This window comes from Amblyomma americanum, chromosome 5, assembly GCF_052857255.1.
Source record: "Amblyomma americanum isolate KBUSLIRL-KWMA chromosome 5, ASM5285725v1, whole genome shotgun sequence".
NCBI lineage: Eukaryota > Metazoa > Arthropoda > Arachnida > Ixodida > Ixodidae > Amblyomma > Amblyomma americanum.
In genome coordinates this window covers 137,734,424-137,756,381 of record NC_135501.1, presented here as the reverse complement: position 1 = coordinate 137,756,381, position 21,958 = coordinate 137,734,424, and the positions used below count along the sequence as shown (strand labels likewise).

General features: G+C 43.9%; 2 protein-coding genes across 3 annotated transcripts in view; one reads left to right on the top strand and one right to left on the bottom strand.

The window, feature by feature from the left end:
- LOC144132761 (delta(14)-sterol reductase TM7SF2-like) overlaps positions 1–2,040 on the bottom strand; it is a 44,221-nt gene extending 42,181 nt beyond the window's left edge. The window contains 1 exon segment of the mRNA XM_077665402.1: positions 1,901–2,040. The gene's annotated coding sequence lies outside the window, so the exon portion shown is untranslated.
- Positions 2,041–2,183: 143 nt separating this feature from the next.
- The window catches only part of Brf (Brf RNA polymerase III subunit), a 62,358-nt gene continuing 42,583 nt past the window's right edge, over positions 2,184–21,958 (top strand). For both annotated transcript variants that reach the window (XM_077665404.1, XM_077665403.1), the window contains exons 1-5: positions 2,184–2,707; positions 8,819–9,033; positions 10,226–10,300; positions 15,189–15,362; positions 21,262–21,366. In XM_077665404.1, the coding sequence (XP_077521530.1) occupies positions 8,847–9,033; positions 10,226–10,300; positions 15,189–15,362; positions 21,262–21,366 (541 nt within the window). In that variant the 5' untranslated portion in view covers positions 2,184–2,707; positions 8,819–8,846. The remainder of the gene's footprint in view (positions 2,708–8,818; positions 9,034–10,225; positions 10,301–15,188; positions 15,363–21,261; positions 21,367–21,958) is intronic.

The following is a 21,958-nucleotide window of genomic DNA, read 5'->3' as shown; positions in this document are numbered from 1 at the left end:
GAAGAAAAGATGCTTCCAGTAACAGCCACTTCAAACATGAGCTAGTGCAAAGCAAAGAACAAAGGTAGGCCAGGCACTGAAATCAGCACTCACTGGGTGCCCTCCTCTCTACACAGGGGCTCTAAGTGAGGAAAGCTTGGGGAGGCCCCGACTGCGGGAGGGAAGGACTGAACTTCGATGCTACTTAGTGGTTCGTGTGGTAATGCCCTATATTGTTTGCACAAATGTAATCAGTAACAATCAAGAGTGATTATGCTCCATTTAAAATTTTTCTCTCTTTAGTAGCAGATATCCGCCGCAGCTGGCTATGGCATCCGGCTGCAGAGCCCATTGTTGTGGATTCAAGTCCGAGCACCACATTTTCGTTATGAGAGACTTTCCGACTAGCAAAATTGTGCATGTAAAGGTGCACTTCAGTTTCCAGTGCCCCATATTTAAATTACATTATCTTTTTTATTTCTTCATCTTCTGCAATGCCTCTTGTTGGATCACGATGGGCACTGCACCTGTGTTGCAGGACATCCACCATTGCTATTGGCCACTTTGTGCGATTTTTTTTCCCCTTAAGTATTCCCTGTTGTATATTTTTCCTGAATATCAGCTGCGTAGAAGTATTTCTTTTTTGCTTCTCAGGCAAAGCTTGAGCTCGGCAGAACGTCCGTACCCTTGGGAAACATAAGCATGGAGTAATTTCTAAACTAATATTTACCATAAATAACTCGGACGAACGTTCCGGCAAGAACTAGAATATGAATTGATGAGAGTCTCCAGAGATTCATGAAAGGCGAAAAACTACAGCGTTTGCCATTAGATGGTCTCGGCAGGACCGTTAGAGTGGACTTCCGTTATTTCAAATGGCCGCTAAAACAATGCAAGACATGCCAGCAAGGTGCACCGCTGTTTCGAACAACACACTTCATTTTCGGTAGTGCGCAATAGTACAGGTCAGCTGTTCAAGCTGTACAAAGGCTTCTAAAGAAAAAAAAAAAACGCGGGGAATATTTCGCGGTTCAACGATGAGGCTACGCCCACTGCAAGTGTCCAAAACCGCGGCAACCGCAAACGAAGCCACCGCCATCTGCACCGGAGAAGCCGAAGCTCGAATTAGGCTTAGCGACGTAACGACGCTGCCGCTACATGGCAGACGTTAATCGGGCATGCAGCAGAACAAAACGGACGCTATCGCCGTCCACCCCTCTCGCTCCTTGACCGGCTTAAAGATATATACGCGTGACACAGCGGTCACTCCCCCTGATACAGTGTTCCAGCACGGCGCGAGAGAAAGCAATAAGAAGAGTGCCGCGTAACCGCGGAGTAGCCGGCACGGCCACTGCCGAGAAAAAGAAAAAAAAAAGACGCGGCATTGAGCGCGGTCATCGAACTTGACCCCAGAGTAGCGTGCTTCGATAACCTCACAACAGCATCAAGCATCGCGCACAGCGTAGGCACTGCAAACGCAAAATTTTGCGCATCGAAGTTCGAAGATCACAGCTAGCGCAATGCCGTGAGCGCCGAGGCGCAGGGTACGCGATGGTCGCCTGAAGCGCGCCGGTTCGGAGCAGCGCGGTCGAAGTTTCCAATTTCACGCATATCGCACTGCGCTAAGTCGCGCCCTTAGCACAAAAGCAGGAACACTTCGCTAGTGTATCGGTAGTCCGTGCACGAGTTTCCAGCCACCTAACTTACCTACCGCGGTTGCCGATTTCTCGAGAGTCCCCACTGCGCGTGAACGCGCGCTCCACCTTCGCGAAGTTGGTCGGCTATTGGGCGCGAAATGCAATGAAAATTGTATGCTTTCCGATACTAGACATTGCGGCGCATATTTGAAGCGGTCGTGACAAATAAATTGATTCGCAAAACACCGATAAATAGCAGTATAAACATTGAAGCGTGGACATACCCGTTTCAAACGCTCGGTCTCAACCGACGCCTTGTCAACGACAAAGGCACCGCCAGACGCCATTGGCCAGGGGGACGTAACATCACTCCTGATTGGTCTTTTTTATAAAGCAGTTTTGAAACGTTTTATTTCATTGGGTGCGCTTTCCATGACGTCAACGCGTTCAAGATCGCGCTGGTCGCGCTAGCGATGTCACGAGAGAGCGGGCAGCGGCGGTCCACATTTTATGTTTAGCGGAACAAATTCGGATCAACAGCGCAGTTCGTTGTGACAAGCACATGAGGTTTGAAACTGAGCCGACCGCTGAGCCCTCTTGCTGAGACCTCTTGCAGTGCGCGAATCGAAATGTGTTTCAACTTCTCTAAACTAGATGGCACGACCGAACACTACATTTGTGAGGGCAACTTTTTGCGCTGATCTGTCTACTTCAAGCACCTTCGGCGCTTGGTGCGCTAGCTGCGGCGAATGGGCCGTTTGTGACCGTCCGTGTTGAGAAGGCGGCCTGCCCTTCCCAAATAGAGGAGGCTATGCCTTCCCTCACATGGCTATGAACGGCATGGCATAGTCGCGTAGTTCCAAGTTCTATGCATGCGTATCTGGCGATCACTCGATTCACTTGCACCTTCATGCGAATGTGATTCGTGACTTCACGAACAAGGCGCGTCACATCGCTTGTGAACTGAAAGAGAAAAAGAAAGCACTTGTTAAGGATTCTTCAAGGGCTCGCGCGGCTTGTGTTTCACGATCTTGGAACATCGGCCCATTGCTACGACCGCGGCGGTCTCCGCTGGCTACGTCGACAAACAGGTACAGGAACTTTTTCATCCCGCGGCAACGTCAGACTGGGCATTCGTTTTAACCATTTCCTTGAGCATTCGATCACGGTGGTTTTCGTGGCGGTGTTTTTTGAGGCGCCAGCACCTTTACGCATGCTGCCTCGTATGGGATGTCCGCGGTTCGAATCGCACTGCTTCTTCAAAGTGTTGGCTGCTTTTTTTTTTCTTAATCTGACACGTTACGTTTGTATACATGAGAGGCTGTTTGTATACATGAGAGGCTTCTGGAGCGTGAGCAATTCGACCGCTGGATTTCCGTGTGAGCTTTATCAAACTAGGCCAATCGCCGAATCTGTCTCGGCTCTAGGGCTGAGGCCATATTGTCTTGCAGTTCTTCGATGTTTCGCTCTAAATGAAGCGATTTGGGCACACTTTTAGCATCCTAATGACCTCTCAGGCGCTCAGTGAGGCTTATTCGCTGCACCAGATTTATTTTAATTCATATAGTATGTATGACACTATGCATAGGTGACGAACTTCCACGTGGTTCAAGGCAGTACTTTTTACTAACGCCGGCTGTGGTGACTTTAGCTTAGCGTTAGCTCTTCCATTGTTTGTTTCTTTTTTTTATCGGCTCCTGTTGAAAGTTTTGCATTTAGTGTAGGAGTAAAACTGCTGTGCGAGCTTTTCGGCGTTGAACCGCGACGATTGTCACGAATGATTGAAAGCGAAACGCCTACTTGACACGTTCCAACTCTTCCCGTCGTCTCTTTCGCTGGCTCACGGCGGTTCACGGTGTCGATGTGTTCCCGAGTCCTGCAGCATATGTACTTGTTTGGTGGTTCGAGGAAACATTGAACGCTGTTATCCGAACGAGTGTGGCTGCGAGCGAAAAATCTTTTAAGGTGATCGCATGTCGCGCTGAACTTTCACCGCACTGTGACCGTCACGTGGGGCTGAAGCGAGTGGCCCTGCTGGTGTGGTACTGGAATTATTGCCTCTCGCGGAGTGGGATGAAATGTCAGCGGAGCTGGCGGAGCTGGCGGAGCCTCACACTTTTTTTTTTGTCGCGCCCAGTATGGCGGTGATCTGCATATCTGAGAATTATGAACTCATACTTTGACGGAGCGCAAGTTATGGTATGCTGACTTCTGGACGGAGGGCCTCTTATGTTGCAGTTACTCAAAAATGTCATTAATAGGATGGGAGGAAATTGCACAAGTTTTAATTCGATTGGGCAGTGTCATGAATAACCTGATTTAATTACTTTTGTCAGTGTGCATATTCCAAGCACACAACTTACTTTCGTTGGTTTCTGACGCAACCGGCGATACCCATCTTCAGCAGCTGTCTTGGCTTGCAACACAAATCACACGCAACAGCAAGCTGGCGTAATTGTGCCTAAGTAACAGGAGAGATGACTTTCACTTTGTATTGATTATTTTTCAGAATGACCTGAAATAGGTTTACGCTACGTCTAAAATGTTATGTGCTTTATCAATCTGCATCTTTTGCTTCATGAATCTGTTAAAAATCAGTCGCCCGGCTTCCTCAGCCAAACTAAAGCAAAGTTGCAGTGTTGGCATGCAGTCTGGAAATGTAAATGAAGTGAGGAACATTAAAACCGTTTGCGGTTATGTAATCAAGATTTTTTTTTTTTCAAAATTCAACAGCCTAGCATCAACCAGATCCTGTAGGCACAGCTATATCTGTGCAGAATTGCCTCCAGTTTTATTTGTACTAATACTCATAATAGTACATTTGACTCTCGATAATACAGACTCAAAGTGAACTAAATATTTGTTCCAAATATGCAGAGTTTGAGTAAACGGGAAGCCTTTTAATAGCCCTTTTGCTCCATCATGAACTAATCAAATGCACAACCTGCACACATTTCTTATTGCGTAAATAGTTTGTGTATATTACCTCTCCCCCTATCCTCTCTTTCTGTCCCCTCACCTCTTTCATTTCATTTTTCCATTCTGCCTGCTATCCTTTACTTCCACTACCCCGGCCAGCTAAGGTGCTTCAGTATGGATAGCAGATGCCGGGGCTAGCAAAAATCTTTTCCTTCCTTTTTATTATTATTTTAATAAAACCACTTACTACTACTTAAAAGACCTTTTCTTTGGGCGAGGAGGATGCCAAAACACCTCCTCTCTGGACTGTTGCAAACCAGGTCTGCTGCGCATTCACTGCGGTAGCACCAAGTGAGCACAACAACTCAATGAGCAATGTTGCAATGCCCAGGGAGCACTCAGTGGAAAAGTCTATATAGACGGAATCAAAACTTTGGCTCGAAAAATTGGATGTTCAAATTAAGCGATTGTGATGGAAAATATAACTTGAGAGAATGACAATAGGTGGACAAGAATGCCAGGACATGGGCTAACTCTTGATTGAAGTTTACATTTAAATGTCACCTGAAGAAACAAGACTAAAACCGTCAGAAACAAAAAATGCAGAGCATCGATCGATCGTCACGCAACATATGTCGCTCCATACGTAAACGAGAGTCTGCATCACCGAAGATAGCGTAATTCATCTCCTATGACAAAAGACATATGCTAGAAATTCAAATTTCCTTTCTGCCAAGGCTACTGGAATATGGCTGATGCGTGGGTTCTTCTGTCATGTTTATGTGATAACGCTTCCATCAGTTCCCTGACCTTACTGGTCAAAGTGTCAAAAAAGAATGGTCATGCAAAAAAAAAAAGGTAAGTAGTACAACAGCGTACAAGCAGGGGAGCAAGCAAGTCCCCTTTTAGTGACATTTTATGCTCAGTTAATGCTTTATGCACACTGCATTGTTATGACACCCCATTTGCCATATATGTACGGAGCCTTACTTGTTAGAGGTAGTTTATACGGTTCCCTGATGCAGCAAGGACATACTATTTTTCGTCATAGCTGCCGCGGGGACTCATTGGTTATGGCGCTCGGCTGCTGACCTGAAAGACACGGGTTCCATCCCAGCTGCGGCGATCGCATTTCGATGGAGTCAAAATGCTAGAGGCCTGTGTGCTATGCTATGTCAGTGGACATTAAATAACCCCAGGTGATTGAAATTTCTACAGCCCTTCACTAGAGTATCTCACATAGCCTGAGCCACTTTAGGACTTAAACCCCCATAAACCAAACTTTTATCATGAATACCAACCAATCTTCCCTACCTTCCATTATAATTAACTGAATTAGGCAAGTGCATATTAATGAGAGCACACTTTGCTAATAATGTATAATTTGGTGCTTTCTTTCAGAAACAGCCTTTTAGTTCAATGTTCTGGCTGCGAATATAGTCATGTCTAAATATACATGTGTTTCCATAAAACACCGTCTATTCATTTACAAGAATGATGCTTGCTGTTTGTTTTCAGCAGTTTGCAGCTGGTTCCAACTTGAAATTAGGTATTGATTTTATTGCCAGAATTTAGCTCTTCTTTGAATGCATTGGCAATAATCTGTATGCATTGTATGCACGCTGTATCTGCTCCTATTTGGGTCACAAAGTGGCCTCCAATGTTTTTGTTGTGAAGTAAATAAATCTCCTGCAAAACAAGCATCTGTGATGGGACCTCATGAAAGCAGACATGAAAGCTCTGAATGGTAAAAGCTTGTTGTAAAGAACAGTCATTCTAGCAACAAGAACGCTAGTCGATTATGATCATGATTTGATGGTACAAGGGCAGGCCAAGTTGGTTAAAGAATGCCACTGCTAATGCATCTTTGGTCTGCTTGCACTGAGCTATTTTTGTAATAAATCACCCTATAAAAGCCAGGCGCCAAGCTGGGGGAAAGCATATAATGGCTGGAAAACCAGAAGGTAACCTGCAGTGCTGGGCATTGCCCCCCCCCCCCCACACACACACACACACCTGTCTCCCACTATATTTGAGGAAGATGCTCAAACCACTAGGCCATCACTGTGGTTATCAAAAACACTTGGTCGCAGCACTGTCATCCCGAGTCCTGAAAGTGCACATTATAGTGTATTTCTTGCAGCCTTGCTTATGTAGGTTTCCTATACTGACGTTAATGGTTTAGTTTTAGCATTTGTTGTAGTTCTGAAGTTTAACAGAGTATACTGAGGGGCCAGTTGGTCGGACATATTATAAATGAAAACGTAGCATATGGACGGGACGTAGAAGGGCGAAGACAGGACGATTGCTACACTTACAACTGAAATGAATGAAATGCGACAATAAACCACAATAGCCAAACGGGCGAGTTGGTGGTACATATTGGTGGAAAACAGCGCAACGACGCGGACAGAGTGGAATTGTGGTCTCATCTCTTTTGTCCTCATTATCAAAATCTTGTATCCATAGGGTAACCAACAGCTTCAACGAACAAATTAAAAGGTTGAAGGAAGCTGGATATCCGGATGGTGTTATGTTATTGGGCTGTAACAAGGTAGCCAAAAAGCTTAGGAATCCATCTTTGGTCAGTAGTCCGGGAAAAGAGAAGGAAAGGAAAAAGTTTGCCATTCTCCCATACATACACCGTATGTCACATAATCTTAAAAATGTGGCAAAAAGGTATGGCGTAGGGGTGGTTTTTTCAGCACCCAAGAAACTTAAAAGGGTTTGTGCTGTTTTGGAAAGAAAGGCTGAACAACGAGAAGAATCTGAAACAACTTGTGGGGTTAAGCACGAAACAATGTATGTGCCATGCGCAGAAGAGGTTGTGTATAAAATCCCAATGTCATGCGGACAAATATATATCGGGCAGACGGGGCGTTGCATCAATGAGCTTCGAATGGGAAGAAGCACATAAAGCGAGGCATAGCAGCTACATGTTTTAGGTCAGCACTTATAAAGTCATGCCCTCATAGAGTGGGAAGAAGTTTTGACATTCAGGTCGAGAGACTTAAGGAAGCAGGCTTCCCTGCCGATGTTCTTGTGGCAGTTGCAGATGCTCTCAGAAAGAAACTGCTAAAAGAAAAACAAGAGCTTCTGTTACGTCGTATCACACCAGGTGACCTGAAGAATAGGAAGTTTGAAGTTATGCCATATGTACACAGGCTCTCCCACAACTTGAAGAGAGTGGCAGCAAAAGTTGGGGTTGACGTCGTGTTTTCTACGCCCCTCAAGCTGGCAATGCTATGTGCTTTAGCAGATCGAGAGAGGGAAAGAGAACCAGGTTGTGGCACAAAACATAGAAAACCGTACGTCTCATGCGCAACAGATATTGTTTATGAGTTCCCTCTCCGATGTGGGTCTGTGTACGTTGGGCAGACGGGCAGGTGTCTAAACGTGAGGCTGGGTGAACATGCCTCTTCACTTCGCCAACAAACTGAAGAACACTTACCAGTGCATTGCAAGAAGTGCAATGGTTGTTTTCCCCTGCTTAATAGTACTAAGATTGTAGGGCGTGGTAAAACCCAATTGGCTAGGGAAATCTTGGAAGCCCAGAAATTTCGAAATGTAGTGAAGGTACGTGCATTAGTACCGCATCTGTGTATCTGATGGAGAAGGAATTGAAGTTTTTAAAACGCACTTGAGTTTTCTTAGCACCTTTTATTATCTATCGCTCCTTCTCTTTTCTCCTTTTTTATCTTTTTCCACGTTTTAAGATTATCAGTTTGTTTTTACCTTGTTTTATGTTATGCGCATGCGTGTTGTTCCTCTGCGATGGGGTGTGGTTTATTGTCGCATTTCATTCATTTCAGTTGTAAGTGTAGCAATCGTCCTGTCTTCGCCCTTCTACGTCCCGTCCATATGCTACGTTTTCATTTATAATAGTTCTGAAGTACCTGTGAGGACAGCCAACCATGCCCACCAAGGTGACAATGGCTGTGGCCATTTGGCTACTGAGCACAAGGTAATGGGACCAGATCTTGGCCACCGCAGCATGCAGAAGTGGCCTTGTTGAACCGCAGCATGATAAGAAGTAATCCAGAGTTGTTCAATATGGTTGCTTTTGCTTTTTCCCTCTCTGTCCTTTGACCCATTCCTTCACCCCTCCCCCCCAAGGCATGGTTCGGGTGTCCACCCTGAGTGAGGCAGTTACTGTGGCTTTCATTTATCACGACTACGCATGTGCGTGCGTGCACACCATGCATTTTGGCTTCTGTGAGGTACCGTAGCTTTTTCTGTGACTTTGTCAATTTTCTCACTTTGTGCTTCTTGTTTTATTTCAGGTGTAGGGAGGCGTAGCGTTGCGCAGCCATGTCGTCGACCAAGGCATGCCAGCACTGCGGCTGCAGCGAAATTGACACAGATCCCGCCCGGGGCGATGCCGTCTGTACGGGGTGTGGTTCGGTGCTTGAGAACAGCATCATTGTCTCGGAGATCCAGTTTGAAGAGAATGCTCATGGCGGCTCACGGGCCGTCGGCCAACTCATCTCCATGGATGGTATGTGCCACTTCACCACTTAGAAACTGCATGCATTCTGTTGGCACTCTGCTTCGGCCTGGGTTTATGCAGGTCACCATCCCTGTTGCATTAATGTTGGTTTAAATATTGATTGTTGTTGCTTTTGCATTTTGTAAATTATCTCCTTTTTATGCTTTCTAAGATGAGACACCTGACATCTTTGAACGAAATTTAAATGTGGACAGCATTGAACAACAACATTAGTAATAAATAAATAAATAAATAAATAAATAAATAAATAAATAAATAAATCAATAAATAATATTTGGACAGTCTTTGGACTGTTCAATCTGAAACACAGCGACATCGTCCCCTTTTCACTTCATTCTTGCATTTTGTCAGTCCTGCAAAAAATTTCTGGTCAGGTACCAAAACAAAAACACATGTCTATTGCATCTTGGCATGCACGTGTTACGTACCCATTGTATATATGTCAGTAGAAATACACTGTTACCATTCACAAGCCAAAGTTGCCCCCGTTGCCCCCTAAAACTTGTGTGTCAGACATGGCACAGTTCCACAAGCCTCTTTCCTTTGACAGGAGAACTACTCAGTAAACATTTATGAATATGGTTGGAACAATGGAAGAAAAGATTGGGACTTCCTCGCTGTACTTAAAAATTATTGGACACTCTGGCGCAATTTGAATACTGTCACATTCGTTCCAGCTGAAACGGACCAATAACTTTTTCTTGGCATGACGGTCGCTTAGTCTGCTACATACATGACGGTGCAGGATAGAGGAATCCTTTAGCTATATATCTAGCTCACATATTCATTGCAGCGCCCTTGTTTAAATAAACTGTGTTAGGGCAGTTTAATCTGCGCTACATTAAGCCTGAAGTGATCACCTTCAAATTGTGTTAGACTGTACTGGCGACAGCCTTTGTTTATCAGAGTCTGCTTTACTTGTGTGTAGGTGTTGGATATAATGGAGGAATGCGTGTGCCATTTCTTCCTGAGAGCGTCTTCCTCCTCCTCCATGCAGCCAACTTTTTAGAAAGCTCCAGCTGAAGTCCTTATTCCTGGCTGTCACCAGCAAATGTGCAAAGCTGCAGCACTTGTCCTTGCAGCCACCGTTTTCTTGTGATGGCATCCTTAATATACAAATGCATTGCCTGCTTTGTAAAGCATGTGCATTTCAATTGGCACTGTTCCTTCCACCATGCAGGGGGGCCGAGCCGAAGCCTGCCTGGATTTCACCACGGAACGGGAAAAGAGTCTCGTGAACTCACTCTCATGAAAGGTTGGTGGCAGTGCTGTGCAGCTTATGTGGATATGTGTTTTAGTGCTGCTAAGAGAGGGGGGGGGGGGGGAGGAGGAGAGAGAGGGGGGGGATGCCAAGAGCAGGTGGGAAGTGAACTGGAACAAGTCTAGGCCTGTCTGTCATAGATTGATAGATTATCATTCCAGAACATGGGCATGCATATTTTGCCAAAGTTAGGCTTCAACGCGACAGCGTTAAGTGGTGCGTATCCAGCGTCGGCGTCGTTGACCGTGAGCGAGAAAGCCACGAAAAATTCCCAGAGAAGCACCTAGGTCATGTGACTTTGTGGCATCATCACAACCTGTCCACCATGGCAGGTGGCAGTTATGTTAATGATTGGTCGCTCGGGACCTGGGTCGCACTAGGCCCACCAGTGGCAGCATCTGCCATCGCAGGGCAGTGGCACATCGCTTAACTGCAGCACCATTGTGCCAGGAGTGGTATGAGGACTCCCAGGAATCTATGAATCTAGCAATTTTGCATATATGAGAATTAACTCATTCCGCTATTGCATCATACCCTTAAGGCTGAGCTTAAAGTGTCCCCTCCTATTTTTTTTTCGTCTTGTGGGAGTTGATTTTGATGTGAAGAGCAACCGTGGTGGTTTGCTTCATCAATTAGTTGTTCGAAATAACAGTACCCAGTGCGTTACGAGCAAAGTACTTTTTGTTGTAGAACTTTTTCTTGAGATGATGAAATACTTTTGGGAAGGAAGCACATGAATTTGGATCATAGTGCCTTGCTTGTACTTAATTTTTATGTGTGGCTAGAGCAGTTTTTATGCTTACGTCTCGAGAACAAAATGCAAATATGCTACATGAAGCAGAGCAATGTTGGGGCATAGCATAGAATGCTTTGTGATGGAGCCTGCTAGGTGACCAGCTGTCATAGGATTTTTGATCTTGCGACTCCAAAAGCATTCCATGCTCGGAAATGTTGGTGAACCGTGCAGTTCAAGCACAGTCGACTCTGCACATTGCGCAGTGGGCTGCAAAGTATGAAAGAAGCAAGGAAAATTTTGCATCGCACAAATTTGGCACTGCACCCTCTTTTAAGCTTCAGCTCTTATCAGTTAATAGGCGTGATTACTGGGTACTGAATGCTGTGTACGATTGCATGGTGTCATGCTTCACAAGCTTAGCTGGTCAGCGTATGAGCACTGGCACAAGTGGCATTGTGAATGGCGCCTACACTTAGCTGCACTAAAGGAAAAAAGAAAAAAAAAGGGAAAGAGGTGAAAGGGGAGCGATTCCAGTCCTGTGGAGATAAAAAGTACTTTTTTGCCTTGAAATAAAATATAACTATTTGAGTGGACCTGTCACTGCGGATTCGTTCCTTCAAGTGCAGATTCACGAATGGAAACAGCAGCTTTTTGCACCACAAAAAAGTGGACATGATTGGAGAGGTCTAGACCATTATAAATTTCACCCTGTGTTAAGTCTTAAGCTGACTTTTGAACTTGGCTTTCGAAGTTCTTTTTTTGAGTAGAGCGCTGTCACTGATTTTTGTGGTATCTGTTGCTGACGGTTGATAGGTCACAGAAGCAGTATTCCAACCGTATTTCAGTCTATCATTAACTCGTCTACAATCTATGGTAAAACCTCATTGGTGCGTTCTCGGTTCGTACGCTCAAAATTGTGAGCAATAAAAGTTTCCCATAGATCTACTGTTTTTGCTTTCAATTATGTTCCCAGCTGAACCCTTAATAGGAAACATTATACATAATATACAGTGTGTTCTACAATTAAACGTGCACAGTGGAATGCACCGCACAGCTAAACTGGTGAATTGTTTGAGCTCAAATTTTGCACAGAAATGGCGTTTGGTCAGCAGAATTGTTTTATACCACATTTGTTCAGGGTACTTGCCTGAATCAGTAAGAAAAAGTTGGATGTTCTCATTGTCTGCGGCGGCGACGAAACGAAAAAGGCCGTGGAATCTCCTTTGTCGGCCGTGGAGATTCAGCAGAGGCAGTAGGGGAGTGCTTTGCTGGAGGTTTGACGATGCTGTACGGCGAAAGTCTTCAAACTTAGTGCAGTTTTGGCCAAACTAAACCTTTTGTGATCGCTGATAAAGCAGTTGCTGAAGAGTCTTCAAGCTTCCCGCAAAAGACCCCCGTCCTTCACCTAATCTCCATGGTTGACCAACGAGATGGCGCCACCGGTACAGTCGCTGTGAGAGCGGCTCGTTTTGTTTCGCCGTCGTCGTCACAGACGATGCAAACACGAGGCCTTCTTATTGATTCAGGCAAATACCCCTAAGAAATGTGGTATAAAACAATTCCGCCGACCAAATGCCATATCTGTGCGTAATTTGAGCTCGAACAATTCACGAGTTTAGCTGTGAGGAGCATTCTACTGCGCATGTTTAATTGCAGAACAGTCTGTAGTTGAAGTCACTACACAAAAACGTAGCATTAGATTCTGCTGTGTCCCTAACCATGTTGGAAATGTGGGTAATGAGAAAGCAGATTGTTTGAAGATACTGTGCAGTACACTGTGAAATAAGTGGCAGGCTACATGGGAAGAGGAAGTAAACAACACACTGCATTCTGTTATGCCCATTTTAGGAGACTGGAAATCATGTAGTCATCAGAAACATTTTGAAGAGGTTATTTTATATTGACTATGCATTGGACGCACACACCTTACACACAACTGCTTACTGACAATACAAGACGAATCTCGAGATCTCTGAAAAATGTGTGATGGTGAACTCACAGTAAACCACGTTTTAATATCTTCTGTATAACTTGAAAAACTAAGAAAAAAGTATTTTTTACAACATTCTACAATGAGTACTGCCGGCAGCAAAAGTTTGCGGGACGCAATTTCTTGGAAAAACGTTTGCTGCAGCTCCACCTCGCTACCCAGTTGCCTTATATTGTTACCAGAGGATGGAACATGTGGGCCCCAAGTACTTTCATGCATTTTAAGCAAATGGCCTGCGTGACTGACCACGAATAATTTTTTTCCACACACTCAGATCCCATAAACTTTTGCTGGTGATTGTACATCCCATCGCACCCCCTGTTGCTTTTAGGTGATCAAGCACTTGTTGATTTTTCATGTGTTTTTGAATTTCTCAAGGAAGCCAGCATTTTAAACGAACTATAGATATCAAAAGCTTCACCGTTAACACAAGGCACTTTAACCCCATGTTTGGCATATCATAGCCTTCGTTGCTTTTGCGCCATTAAACTCTATATAAGTAACTAACATTTTCTCGGATAACTCGACTTCCAGTCAACTACGTTGAAAATTTTGACAATTTTTAGTTGTATGAGCAACCGACAGCAGATGTGAAAACATATGAGCATGCTGAACCTGCAATGCAGCGGCAGTCACTCGCCGTGATGGCTTCCCCGCGATGCCGTGGTGCAAATGGGCGAAGCATTTAAAAATGACGATGTGTTAACATGCGGGTTAACCATTCGTGCGGAGGCACGCCATGACGAGGAGAAACGCAGCGGAGAATAAGGGCCATGGGGTGAAGCACCCGGACACTACAGTGGTGCGGCTACATACGTGCGGCCTGGGTCTGGGGAACGCAGCATGACAAGCAACTCTGCGAGAGTCGCGGCAGCTTCCCCGCTGTGCACAAGAACAAAGGGGCAAAGCATCCAAAAAAAAAAAAAAACAACGAAGCAGAGATTTTGGCTACGTTCACCATTCCAGTCAACGGGCTGGGTGTATAGCAAAGTTTCGTCTGCTCTAAGTACAACGTAAATGGAGGTCTGAATTCCGCAAGCACCAGAGAAGGAGCTGTTGAGACCTTGTGCCATGAAATGCTGAACGACTTTTTTTGTTAAGTGAAAATGTCAATGAACATCTTTGTTCCTCATTCAGCGGTGACATTTGTCGAAGTATTAAGCAGTTTGACCTTACTTTCTTCCAGAGAGTACGTTTTTTCCCGCATCTTTTTTTTTTAATGTATCAGTGAGGCTCTGTGCCATGTTGGTAGTGTTTTGAAGGCATGTGGGACAAGTCAGTCAACTAACTCACCTGTGATGTTCCCACCGTACTATTTGATGACGTCATGTATTATTTAAATAGAATCTGAATTTTAATGAACATATAAAGTTGTAATTTTTGGTCAGCATAACTTTTGAAAAGGGTGCTGTGGCACTGACGAGAGGGTGCCGTGGCCAAGCACGGTGGGAGGGAACTCCTCGCCCTCTGGCTTATGGCAAAACTCTGCCATTAACTTCCATTTATATTTTATATTTTTACCCAGCTCACAAATCTGCATTTATGTCATTTTAGATTCCATTTATTTCATTCCTGCCATTTGCACTGGATTTTCAGTCTAGTTTTTGATATGCAGCGCATAATTATCCTGTCAGTTTACCTTACACAAACCTGAAAATTTTGTTGGCGCTCATTGGCCTTAGTCGCCCTTGCGCCATTAAACTCCCAACTAACTAACCTGTGATGTAGTTCAGCATGTTGAGGATATTTGACATACTTAGATGGACGAGGACAGTAGGAAAGGGGATTGAGAAAAACTAGGAGTTGCGCAACTCTATAACTGCCTCCTCTAGAAGAGGGGTTCACTGCAACGAGGTTACGCTGGGGAAGGGGAGAAAAGAATGTGGGCGTCCAGTCGAGTGAGGCTGGGAAAGAGGACAGGGGAATGGCAAAAGAGCAAAGATGGAGCTGTAGTTGAGGTCCAAGTGACAAAGATGGACACGGCAGAGTGTGCGTAAGTGGTGAATGCAGGCACAACTTGGTGTGCGCTGGGCTGATATTGTTGGGAAGAGTAAAGCAGAGATGCAGGGACCCAGCTCACGTTAAGATTACTGCATGAACAAATTGTGGGCAAAGAATGAGGATTCACGGTTGCATCGCTCTTACACACTTTGCAGCTCGCAAGAAGATTACGCAGGTGTGCGAGCAGCTGCGCCTCAATCAGCACTGCATCGACATGGCCTTCAACTTCTACAAAATGGCTTTGGCGAAGCACCTGACGCGAGGTCGGCGGCACTCCCACGTGGTGGCTGCGTGCATCTACATGGTCTGCCGCTTAGAAGGCACACCTCGTATCCTCTTTTTTTCTCCCGCTGGTGTCTCTAACGAGGTGTTGGCTGTTGAGCACTTACCCTGATCACTGTTCTCTGGTTGATGGGCTATGTGTGGACGGTGTAACCCCACTATAAAGGCCTTGTTTCCCTCTAGCTTGAGGCGGGCAGTTTTTGCCGCCACTTGCCTAATGCTACTACTGCGTGATCCTGTGCCGGCAGTGGTACAGCACCACAGCTTCTGGTTGAGCAGTGCCACCCAGTGGCAGAAAAAGATGGCAGTTCATGAGAATGGATAATAACATGATTAGATGCATCCTCAGTCACTGATTGCAGAATATAGTGGGGAAAGCGCAGCATTTTTGGACATTGAAGAGAGCAGTTTGAACCCTCTTTGATGTAGATAGCGTTCTTTATTTATTTGTATTGTTTTCTTCAAGATTAATTTCTTGCAAATTGTTTACGATTTCTCCTAGATGTGTTACCACACCGGTGAGATATTGAGGTACTACTAAGACATAATCTTCATTTGTAAAGGTCTGATGCAGCCTGTGAGATGCAACAAGTTATGACTGTGTCACTTACAGAATGGTACATGCTCATACCTTGTGCTCCTCTTCATGTCATATACTTTTCCTGATCGTTTCTTTAAACAATCTCTCCTTCACGCAATGTGATTTGATTTAATTTGATTTGATTTATCTGTTTCTTTCTGATGCAGAAAGAGGAGCAAGAGCAAAAGGCGAAATGCCTGACGATGGCTCTTGCCCCGCATACAGTTTGGCACAAACGTTAAACATAGCTTTAAAAAAGTTTCACACCAAAAATCTTCTGGGGGAAATAAGAAGGGAAAAAAAAGTAAATAAATCATGTAACGAAAAAATAACAGTATACAACAAACAATAATTCGTACATGTCGACACAAAATACTTGGTACAAAGATTGCAAATATAACAAAATTCTGAACATGGTTGTTGCAAGCTTTGGAACAACAAAATTGCAACATCATAATAACAAAACAACAGCTGGATACAAAATGATAATGCACTCCTAAAAAAAATAGCAATTAGGGACAGAAACATGGCAGATTATGTGAGTTCTAAGTTATTTTCCAGCAGCAGAGCTCTAAGCGTGTTTTTGGAGACATTAGCACTCAGATCTGTTGATTCTTGTATTTTATTTAGAAGGTTAGCTGTTTGGTATTCAATATGTTGTCGTCCATAATTCGTTCTTATTTTTGGCGGCCGTAAAGTTTCCTTATGGAGTGTGTATGCTGGAGCTGCATTGGATTTTTTTACACTGTAAAGCTTCGCTTTCATTATGTACTGAAGAAATTTGAAATAATAAATTTGATTGGCCTTTAGCATTTTGTATTTCAGGAAAAGCGGCCTTGTCCGCAGTAGTTCCGGTGGGCCGTGATATTGCCCAAATATTTTAACACTTTTTTTTTGCGGCTAATTAATCTTTTGTAACTGTGACCTGTAGTGGTACCCCAGACTAAAGCACAGTAGGAAAGCTTGGAGTAAAAGAGTGAGTAATAAAGTACAGTTCGTAACCATTGAGGGATGAGTGGGCAAATCTTAAAGAGGCAGCCAATTGTTTTACTTAGGTCAGCTATGAGGCTGTTAACATGAGAATTCCATGATAAGCTTTCTTCAAACCTCACGCCTAAAAATTTTTGGGCCTTGACTTGAGCCATTTCTTTGCCATCAAACAAAATTTCTATAGGAGATTTCCTGGGCTTGTTTAGCGGTGCAAACAATATGTATTTCGTTTTCTCAATGTTCAAGCATAATTTGTTTGTGTTTAACCAAGTAGACAGGTGGAACAAATAGTTATTGACAGCATGTTCAATATCCGGGAGTGAATGGCTAGAGAAAAAGACGTTTGTATCATCTGCATACATGATTAGTTTCAGGGTATTAGGAATAGAGCATAAATCATTTACGTATGTTATGAACAGCAAAGGCCCGAGAATAGATCCCTGTGGAACGCCTTTTTTAACTGGCAGAACTGGAGATGAATATTTATTAAAACTGACATATTGATAGCGGTTTGACAGATAGCTTTTTATTAATTGTAGTGGTATTCTGCGGATCCCATACCTATTCAGTTTAACTAGGAGGACATTGTGACACACAGAATCAAATGCTTTACGCAGATCTAGAAATAGTCCAAACGTCCAAAATTTGTTATCTCATTTTTTATGTTAATCAGGGCTGATTCTGTAGATTTGTTTTTTTGAAATCCGTACTGCATATTACTGATTACATGATATTTGTCGAAAAAGTTTTTTATTCTGATGTTGGTGGCATGTTCAAAAAGCTTGGACAGGATCGGCAGTACTGAAATTGGTCGGTAGTTAGTCAAAGCATAGCTGTTCCCACCCTTAAAAATCGGGTGTACGCGTGCTGTCTTTAAGCGGCCTGGAAACACACCGATCTCGAACATACAATTCATGATATGAGCCAGAGGAATAGATATTAAATCAGCGACATATTTTATCGGTCCATATGAAATGTCATCATAGCCAGCAGCTGTATTGTTTTTTAGCGTATTAATTATAAGTTTCACTTCGGAAGGTGTCACGGGAGTTAACATGATCGAATTTGCAAAGTCAGCACAACTAGTAGCTGTGTTATTTTTTTGTTTTGTGTTAAGGTCGGTACATTCAGAGCAAGAAACAAAGTAGTTATTCATGGCGAGTGTAGCTGCACAGCCAGACAAGATGCCATTCGGCATTGTAATATGCAAGTCTACACATGGTTTCTGTTGATTGGTTAGGCTTCTAACTTCATTCCATATTTTTCGGGGATTCCTTCTTATTTTTGAAAATAGTTGCTCATAATACTGAGTTTTCGCTTGTTTTACCAGCGAGCTTACCATATTTCTATACTTCTTGTATTCAGTAAACTCTGTCAGGTCACAACATTTAACAAAGGCGTGGTACATCTTGTTCTTTCTATTTATCATCTTCAATATAGCTTTGCTGATCCATGGTTTTCTTGCCGCTCCTGCGTCTTTACTGGAAAAGACTGATCGTAGCACCACATAAGTTTATCGAAAAACACATCATACGACTTGTTCGGGTCTTTTTCACTTAGAACAGGTTGCCAGTCAGCGGTACTGATAAGAGAGCGAAAGATTTCCAGAGCGCGGTCGTTTATAATGCGTGACTCTTTAATTTCTCTTTCTTTATTTTTAACGTGCGCAAGTGGAATGTAACAAAATGTTGGTAGGTGATCGCTTATATCTACTGCTAATAATCCAGAAATACTGCCGGGCGGATGCATATTACTGATACAGATATCTAGTAGCGTGGCAGATTCTACCATGAGTCGGGTCGCTTTTGTAATAAAGTTCACACATGCAGAGGAGGAATTCGTTCAGTTGCCTCGCCGGTGGGTTGTCAGAAAGCACGTCGATATTCACGTCACCCATGACTGCAAAGGGAAGCCCTGAACTACTGAGGTAATGAAGAAGAGCTTTAATGTGTTCAAAAAAGTGTAACTTGTTCCCTGCTGGTAGCCTATAGATATACTACAATCACAGCTGCATCTAACCGCATCGTGAGGCATTCAACATCATTTGTGACCATCGAAAACTGCGATATGACGTCATGTTTTTGTGACTGCAGCACGTACACGGCCACACCACCTCCCTTATTTTTTGAACGAACTAAGCCATTATACCTGTATTGTTCAAATTGCGGGGGAGACTCGCCCACTGAAAGCCAGGTTTCAGAGAAAAGTAGAACATCAATTGAAAATTAAAAGGATGACAACAGATCATGCAGTTTATCTTGCTTATTGCGATTACTGCGAGCATTTATATGCAATACTGTCAGGCGATTTTTGCGGGCTGCCTAGAAATGAATTAAAAGAGTCAAGATTATGGTATTCGCAGTTTATATCTGTGTCCATCTTGGATGCGTGCCATGCAGAAATATAGGACAGTTTGTCTACTCTTCGTTGGCTGTCATCTTCTCGAGATCATCCATGCAAGTGATCCTAACGACCGAAGAGCCCTCGTCTTTTCGCGCGAAAACCTTGCATCCAGTGGTCCAGACAAACTTCCATCGCACCTCCTTCTTCCTCTTAATCGCCGCACCAAGCAACTGTTTACCAAACCTTGTCAGATGCTCATTTGCATAGACAGGAGAGGAGATTTCAAACCCAAGTTTTTTTGCATCCATCCTGACTTTCTTGGCCTTGTTAAGTATTGCGTTCCTTTTAGTTCTGCGGACAAGCCGAACAACGTTTGATTCATCATGGCATGCAGTGGGTACATGATGGCATATGTCAATGTCCCGTTCAGTAATTTCCTCTCCAACAATAACACCAATTTTTTGCACAATATATAACGGTTCACCATCCAGTGGAATGCCGTTGATCTCAAGGTTGTTGGAGCGCTGATACTGCTCGAGCTCATCAAGCCTGCGTGCGAGTTTGTCATTTTCTGCTTTCAGTTCGCAGTTCTCTTTCAGTACTTGCTGAATTTCATCTTTAAGTTCTCTCATTCCTCGTAGGCTATCTTTTATAGCTCTCAATTCAGCTCTTAGCTCACGTATCACATTGTCCCGTCTGGTCTCTGTCCTGTCTTGTTTTTTGGCTGTCGGATAGTTTGGGTGCCCACCATTCAGTGAGGCAGTTATGGTTGAGAGCATTATGTATAGTCCCCTTTAAAGTTATACAGCCCAAGGGGTTTGCTTCTAAGCTGTTTAGCGGGGCTCCCTAGCACATCTAGCAGTCCAAAGCTTGAGAATTGAGGATGCGAACCCATTCTGCTTTCAAGAAATTACTGCAAGGATGTATAACGAGGCATACAGCAGGCCTCACACGCAAACCGTTTGGGCCGTATACTTTTGACGGGAGGTGTACTCTGATTGCTGAAGAAAGTGGGTGACGTTGTGATATAGCCTCAGAGATCTGCAAGCAGAAAAGTACTTGATATCAACGAAGTTGCTTGTAGAAATTGCTATGGTGGTGATGCCGCTGGGGCATCAAACCCCAACTGTCTGTTTCACAGCTCCATTTACAGCAAAATTGGCCTCTTTGTCGATAAAATGCAGCAGCCAGTTCGTATAAGCTTACTTCAGTTTGTTAACAATGTCCCTTTAATCTAGAACTTTGTAGTACTGCGTGCTTCATAGCCCACAGTGTTCCTTTAGCATGTAAAAACTTGTAAACTATTTATACTCTGCCAGAGCACACCTTTCTAAGTGAAAATTTGGTGACATCTAGAGGTAAGCACATTATTCTCAACCGATAGTGATGGCATAGAGGTAAAGCATCTGCCTTGCATGCAATTGGCCTGTAGGTTAAATCCAAGTGCCACCGCAGTTCTCTTTCGGATTTAAAAAGAAAATGGGTGTAGGTGGAATTGAGTAACCAGGCCAGGCTGGAGTGCAGCCTGATCCTGGCTAACAGAGCCAACAATCCACCCTCTCCACCCTGAATACACCAGTTAATCCCACCCAAAGTCTCGGAGCACCTAAAAAAAAAAAAACGAGATTAAGAAGTTTGTGGGGATAAGGAGGCCACAGGACAGGGTTAATTGGAGAGGTAAGAGAGAGGCCTTTGTCTAACAAAGGTAGAAACAGCACTAAGTTTTACACAAACCACACAGAAAGACGGACAGGATGCACGCTCACTCTAAGTTGGAGTAAGCACCCGTCCTGTCAGTCTTTCTGTGTCCAAGACAACTTTATCTTTTTCTATGTAAATGTTGGCGATGATTGTATGGTCCCATGTAGTGCCATATAATGAAAGTACGACAGGTACTGCACCTTTGGTCCTGCATTGGGCATAGTTTGCATGATGACGATGGTATTTTTTGGAGTGACCTTGTGATCATGGACTATATATTTTTAAAATTTTTTGTCAATGCTTGTGGCATTCCTTGACAAGCAACGTCTCAGACATGCTTCTGGACCTCAGCGATGTTCTTCAAGTTAATGTCTACGAACTGGGCAAAGCATTCCTCAAGCTGCAAGCAGCCTTTTGTATCTACATTCCAGTGATAGGTGAGTCTTTGCTGCCTGTTTCATTTATCAATGCAAAAGCATTCTTTATCTCATGAGTGGCGTGGAATAGGGCCTGTCGGCAGAGCATGTCTGTGCCTGCATGAAAATGACCATTTGAGAAAAGAAATGGTCCTCTGTGTGCCAGGCGGCACGCAACACATACTACACCACCACAAAGGGTCGGCTATTCAAGCATGTTAGAGGGACACGAATTGAATGCATTATGGTGCGTACGACGGTAATGACTCGCAAAAAAAGTTGACGTCATCCAAGAGTCATGTGACAAGTGCCAAGTGACAACGATGACTTGCAAAAAAGTTGGTGACATTCAAAGCAAATGCTCTCGCATTGTTTCAATGCAGCAGACTGCAGTGTTCTCCAATTTTTTATATTTTATTACCGATCAGCAGAACAGAGGCCAAGGCAATGAAACCAAATAGTGGGAAGTGTTTTCCATAAAGAACAGGACTGTGGCAGTGAATACCCTCAGAATTTCACCATATGAAGAGCGTTGACTACTGGGCTATTAGCAAAACAGCCAAGACTGTTCGCCTTAGGGTGATATTTAAATATGTGACAACGTTGAAATAAT